At 37.1% G+C, this 6,454-nt stretch overlaps 1 protein-coding gene across 2 annotated transcripts in view; it reads left to right on the top strand.

Moving 5' to 3' along the window:
* The window catches only part of swap70a (switching B cell complex subunit SWAP70a), a 14,500-nt gene that overhangs the window by 3,467 nt on the left and 4,579 nt on the right, over positions 1-6,454 (top strand). For both annotated transcript variants that reach the window (XM_016475616.1, XM_016475615.1), the window contains exons 3-7: positions 1,238-1,411; positions 1,502-1,729; positions 1,834-1,980; positions 3,009-3,117; positions 3,212-3,393. In XM_016475616.1, coding sequence (XP_016331102.1) covers positions 1,238-1,411; positions 1,502-1,729; positions 1,834-1,980; positions 3,009-3,117; positions 3,212-3,393 — 840 coding nt within the window. The remainder of the gene's footprint in view (positions 1-1,237; positions 1,412-1,501; positions 1,730-1,833; positions 1,981-3,008; positions 3,118-3,211; positions 3,394-6,454) is intronic.

Below are 6,454 nucleotides of genomic sequence, written 5' to 3'. Positions count from 1 at the left end.
CCAAATTAAACCCTGCGGCTCGTGATGATACATTGATGTGTAAAGACACGAAACGATCGGTCTGTGAATGGACCGCTGAAATGGATCATTGACACTCTATCTACAATCTCAATTAGGAGTGTCAATGGTCCATTTGAGAGATAGGTGGCGGTAATGCACTTATAAGTCTGCGATCTGCCGTAAAGCAAGAAGAAGAAGAAGACGCGTCATGCGCCGGCTGAAGAAGAAGACACGAATGCGCTGAGGACAGTTCGGACATTGCGGTGAATCAGAGGTTAAAAAACGATATAAATACTGTTCAGTTTCTTGCACAAACCGATCGTTTCGTGTCTTTACACATCAATGTATCGTCACGAGCTGCAGGGTTTAATTTGGTTTTGTTTGTGTATGTTTCACTTCCATTATATGACTGACAGACTGCAACGGTTTGAGCTAAAAATCTTCGTTTGCGTTCTACTGAAGAAACAAAGTCACCTACATCTTGGATGCCCTGGGGGTAAGCAGATAAATATAAAATTTTCGTTTTTGGGTGAACTATCCCTTTAAGAAAAACACCCAAATTCATCAGAAGTTTCTATATATTTTGTTCTTGGAAGTGAACTACAGTATGATTTGCTTTCCCCCAACATTCAATCCGATGTCCTGTTCTTAACTAACAGCAGTTGTTGAGCTCTTCTGCTTCCTTTCGACTTTACAGTTTGACATGTTGTGCATTCAGAAATGCTTTTCTTTGTAGCACTACTGTAACATGTGGTTATGACTTCTGTAAAAGTTTCTGTTGCCGTCCTGTCAGCTCAAACCTGTTTGACCATTCTTCTCTGACTTGTCTTTAAGGCGTTTTTCTCCCTGAGAAACTGCTACTTACTGTTTTTGGTTGTTTACACCATCTCTGTAAACTCTAGAGACTCTCATGTGTGAAAACCCCACAAGATCAACAGTTTCTGACATACTCGCTTACAGTAGATCACATTTCTTCACCCATTCTGATGTTTGGTTTGAACAAGAACTGAACCTCTTGTCCACATCTGCATGCTTTTAAGCATTGACATAGATATATTAATTTTCATTGCCCAAGTTCACTGATTTCCTTACTTGCTGCCTGATATGAAATTTCTGAAATCAAGTCCCTTTCAGTTAGTCAACACAAGATAAACTTTATGCCTCTGCTTATGAATTCTGCAAAAAGATTTGAAATTGTAGCGCTAAATTAGGTTAATTTTGAATGTTTTAATGGCAGATCCAGGCCAACTTTGACTTCAACGAGCTGAATAAGATGTGCTGGACTTTATCTGCACCAAAGCACATCAGTAGCAAACATCTGCTCATCTCAGAGGCTGACACCTTCAAGGTCTGGTGCATCTTCAACTTTCTGTCTGAAGATAAATATCCACTGCACATTGTCACAGAAGAGGTTGGTTCTAGTGCTTTTAGTGGTTTTTATATCTTTTTCTAATGACATGATAATCAAATGGAAATAACGCTGTATTTTGTATTGTAACAGCTCGAGTATTTCCTGCGCAGGCTGTTTGCAGCAATGGGTTGCAGTTGGAACGAGGACAGGTTTGAAGGCTACAAAATGCAGCTCGGTGCAAAGAAAAAACATCTGAATGCTTGGGAACTGATTGAGCTTATTGGCATGGGCCATTTCACCAAGGGCATAAACCCTCAGACTCTCTCCATGGGCATCAATGAGGTCTATCAGGAACTTGTAATGGATGTTGTTAAGCAGGTGGGAGTCTGTGTTAAAGCCAATGTAAATATCCACTCTCCAAAACTGGAGAAATAAACAGATCTTCCTTACAAGTGATTAACTTGCCTTTTTTATTCAAAAAGGGCTATATGATGAAAAAAGGCCATAAGAGAAAGAACTGGACAGAGCGATGGTTTGAGCTCCATCTCAATTACATGTCCTATTATGTGAGTGAAGACCTCATAGAGCAGAAGGGATGTATTTCACTTGATCGCAACTGCTGTGTTGAGGTAATATCAGAACATTTGTTACAATATTTGTTGTAATTAAAGGTCTTTTCAAGTTCGCACAAACAAGAACTTTGTCATCATTTACACACCCTCATATTATGGAAGATTATTTCTGCCACACCTTTTTATCTCATAATTCAGAATTTCTCCCCTCATTATTGTGAGAAAAAAGTCATAATTGCGAGATAAAAAGATGCAATCACCTTTTTTATTTTTTAAATTCTCTGGCAAAATTAAGCTTCCATATGTCGATCCAACCCTGTATGATTTCTTATGAAAGCAGACGTTTAGCAGAATGTCCAAGCTGCTCTTTTCCATACAATAAAAGTCAATGGGTATTAGGGCAGTCAAATGAAAACAAGCAGCCCATATGACTTATGCACTATATTGCAAGTCGTATGAAAGTGTTGCGTAAGGAAAAGACCAAATTTTAAAGGGATAGTTCACCCAAAATTGAAAATTTTCTGTCATCTATCATTCACTCACCCTCATGTTGTTCCAAACCTGTATGAGTTTTAATTCTTCTGCTGAGCACAAAATAAGATATTTTGAAGAATGTTGGCAACCAAACAGTTGAAGGTAGCCACTGACTTCCATAGTAACATAGTCAACTGTTTGGTTACAAACATTCTTCAAGATATCTTCTTTTGTATTCAACAGAAGAAAGAAACTCACCCTCAATACAGATTTGGAAGAACTTGAGCGTGAGTAAATGATGACAGAATTTTCATTTTTGGGTGAACTATCGCTTTAAGTTGTTATCCACCAAAAATCATTAAGAACATTTATTCAAACTTGGCACTTAAAGATGCATGTACAACAACATTATAAATTCTTTCATGTTTCACGACTGATCACACAATGTTACATTTAAATATTTTGAATTAAATGAAAGCCTTAATAGAAATGAAAGCCACAGCGGAAAAGCATACAGGATTGGAAAAACAAAATAGTGAACAAATGTTGACAGAATTTAGATTTTTGGCTAAACTGTCCCTTTAAATATCTAAATTGCTCTGTCTTTGCAGTCCTTACCAGACAAGGATGGAAAGAAAAACCTCTTTATTATAAAATGTGTTGAGAAAAGTTTTGAGATCAATGCATCGGATAAAAAGGCAAAACAAGAGTGGATTCAAGGTATTGCATATCTGTGCTGGTTACACACAGAGTTTACACTTTTGACTGTGAAATATTTGTCTATCCACAACTTCATGTGTTCATGTGTATTCAGCCATCCAGGACTGCATTGTCCACATAAGGCAAGGCCTTTCCTCCCCACACCGAGAATCCAGACAGAAACGCAGGGAGCTGAGAAACAGGATGAAAGCTGAACAGGAGATGATGGAGAACAGAATGAGACAGCTGCAGTTGGCCAACGAGAGCAAGCAGGCCCAGCTGGAGGCCATGACCAAGGTACTCTAATCCTCCTTAAGTTATTGAAAGATACAAATACAAGTTACCTGCTAAAACCTGCTTGTTTCAAGCTATTTTAGTAGTATCTCTATTGGAGATATTGGATTAAAGGTGCATTTAGTAGTTCTATATCTAGTGGTAGCATTGCTGTTCATTGTGTACTTGAAGTTCTGATACCACAGTGGTGTTGATGCACTGCCATCTGTCAACATGGATCAGCATGATCATCTCTCAATTTTATGTAATTGACTCAATACTAGTGAGTTTTAGAGAGTGGTCCACACAATAATGAGTCCTGTCTAACAAAAAAGAAGCAACTTGGGCATCACTACTTTCATATTTTCTTCATCATTAAATCTTTCCACCTTGTGTTTTCTGTACCGATGTTTACTTTTAGTCTTTGTTGGTCTTTCATGCCACACAATTACTGATTTTACCATTGTCTCTGCTGGTGAAGCATGACAATACGTGCATTCCAGTGTCTAAATTTTTGCTTTTTGTATCACCAAACAACACTACATATGCAAGCATACCACATTCTGATGACTCTTCTCAAAGACACAATTTATTTCTTGTGCAAAACTTATATCATAAATTAGCACCAGACTGAATGCCTTCAAATGGGTCAGGAAATGCATATTTAGATCTTTATATTATGTTTCTGGAGGTTAGCTTATGAAGGTAGCAAAGTTTATTGCATAAAAAAAATACAATACATTGCATTTTTGTAAAAATGATCATTTTCCATCCTCATCTTTAATCTCTGTCACAAGCGCTTCATTTCAAGTGATGCTACCTCTTTCGCAAATCTGAGTAGATGGCCACTGCTGTGACTGGTGAACGTGTGTTTTAAAGCTAGCTAGTCAGATTAAAATGAACCAGTGCTAACACAACAATTGCCTCCAAGGACACAATACTTGGCAATGCTATAGCTTTCAATACAAGATATACAAAACATTCTCTTTCAAACCTGGCATGTTGGTAAAAATAAGCTTAAAGGGTTAGTTCACCCAAAAATGAAAATTCTGTCATTAATTACTCACCCTCATGTCGTTCCAAACCCGTAAGACCTCTGTTCATCTTCGGAACACAAATTAAGATATTTTTGATGGAATCTTAGCGCTCTCTGACCCTCCCATACACAGCAAGGTTACTACCACGATCAAATAAAGTTTTTTTTTTTTTTTCTTTTGCACACAAAAAGTATTCTCGTAGCTTCGTAATATTACGGTTGAACCCCTGATGTCACATGGATTATTTTACCGATCTCCTTGCTACGTTTCTGGACGTTGATCGTGGTAGTACCCTTGCTGTCTATGGGAGGGTCAGAGAATTCTCAGAATTAATCAAAAATATCTTAATTTGTGTTTCGAAGATGAACGGAGGTCTTACGGGTTTGGAACGACATGAGGGTGAGTAATTAATGACAGAATTTTCATTTTAGGGTGAACTATCCCTTTAAGCTGTGCATTTCTAGTAGATCTTTTAGAAGGATATCCCTAGTGAAAAATAAATATACCTAAATGTATTTGAAATACATTTATTTCATGTTAAGTATACTACAAATACATTTGATATATTTAAATTTATGTACTCAATAAAATGTCCTGCAATTGTACTTTTAGTATACTAAACTGGTATACTTAAAGTAAATTGGAACAACTAATTTTGTACTTAATGCACTTTAATTGTTCAGAAGTAGTGCTGAAGTACAATTAAAGATATACTTAGTATATTTTATTGTGCTAAAGTGGAACTATTGCAAGTATACTTCAGGTACACTTTAAATATTTTGCATTTAAAGTCTGATATTATTAAAAAATCATACAATCCTCATCAAAAGTGACATTAAAACACACTTTAGACTTAATATTAAGAAAAGTGCATTGTGCACAAGTAATATGCCAAGTAAAGTTTAATTATAATTTAATAAGTTATCTGTCAGTAAATATGCTAATAGATTTGAACTATACTTAGTATGAAATAAATGTATTTTAAATATATTACTTCTTTACTAGGGATGCACAGGTTTTGGAGGTGCAGTTTGGACCGTTGAACGGTCTTACTGAATAGCAGAATTGTGATTGATGGACAGACATGAGTTGTTAAGAGAACAACTTGATTTATATATACACATTTGGTGTTTCAGAAGAGTGGAAACAAAAACTCATATTTTAAACTGGGGAGTTACCTTTAAAGGTATGAAACTTGCAGTACCTCTTCTATTACAATATCGTTTTCATTTTGTTCTCTTTTCGCTGTCAGTTCCCCTTTTGGCTAATTTTCATTCACGTACATTTTTTTATTGCACACTATTAGTAATTAGAAACTAAAGTTTCACTTCCTTGTCTATTTATTTTCTCCCATGTTAAAGGGGTCATATGATGTTGCTAAAAAGAACATTATTTTGTGTATTTGGTGTAATGAAATGTGTTTATGCGGTTTAAGGTTAAAAAAACACATTATTTTCCAAATACTGTACATTATTGTTGCTCCTCTATGCCCCGCCTTTCTGAAACGCTCGATTTTTACAAAGCTCATTGGTCTGAAAAGCGAGGTGTGCTCTGATTGGCCAGCTATCCAGTGCGTTGTGATTGGCCGAATACCTCAAGTGTGTGACAGAAATGTTACGCCCCTCACCATATTGTGATGCCTTGTCCCAGCCGGAGCGACGAGACAAAAACATTAAAACCCATTATAAACGAGGCATTTGTTGTATCCAGTGGGGACATAATTACGGATTATAATGACTTATGACTGCTGGACACATCTGAATATTTGGGTTGAACTGTTCTGGAACAGTGTTGTAAATACAACTTAACCACTGATTTCTAGTCGTGTCCTCTTTTGGAAGACCAAACAAAGTAGTTTCACTTTCACAACGAAACACAGCGCCACACGGTGCGGGCTAGAGTGAGCAGAGGCCGGTGGGCTTGCGGCAACCACATGTGACAACCCCGGGCTGGACTCCGCTTCACGACATGGCGGCAGCAGCAATACTACAGCGAGAATAAAAGTTACGCCTTCTTTCTTTGCGTGAACATTTGGGCGGTGTTATGCA

This window comes from Sinocyclocheilus anshuiensis, unplaced genomic scaffold, assembly GCF_001515605.1.
Source record: "Sinocyclocheilus anshuiensis isolate Anshui unplaced genomic scaffold, SAMN03320099.WGS_v1.1 scaffold256, whole genome shotgun sequence".
Taxonomy (NCBI): domain Eukaryota; kingdom Metazoa; phylum Chordata; class Actinopteri; order Cypriniformes; family Cyprinidae; genus Sinocyclocheilus; species Sinocyclocheilus anshuiensis.
The sequence above is the reverse complement of the archived record's forward strand: the minus strand, read 5'-3'. Positions and strand labels throughout refer to the sequence as shown.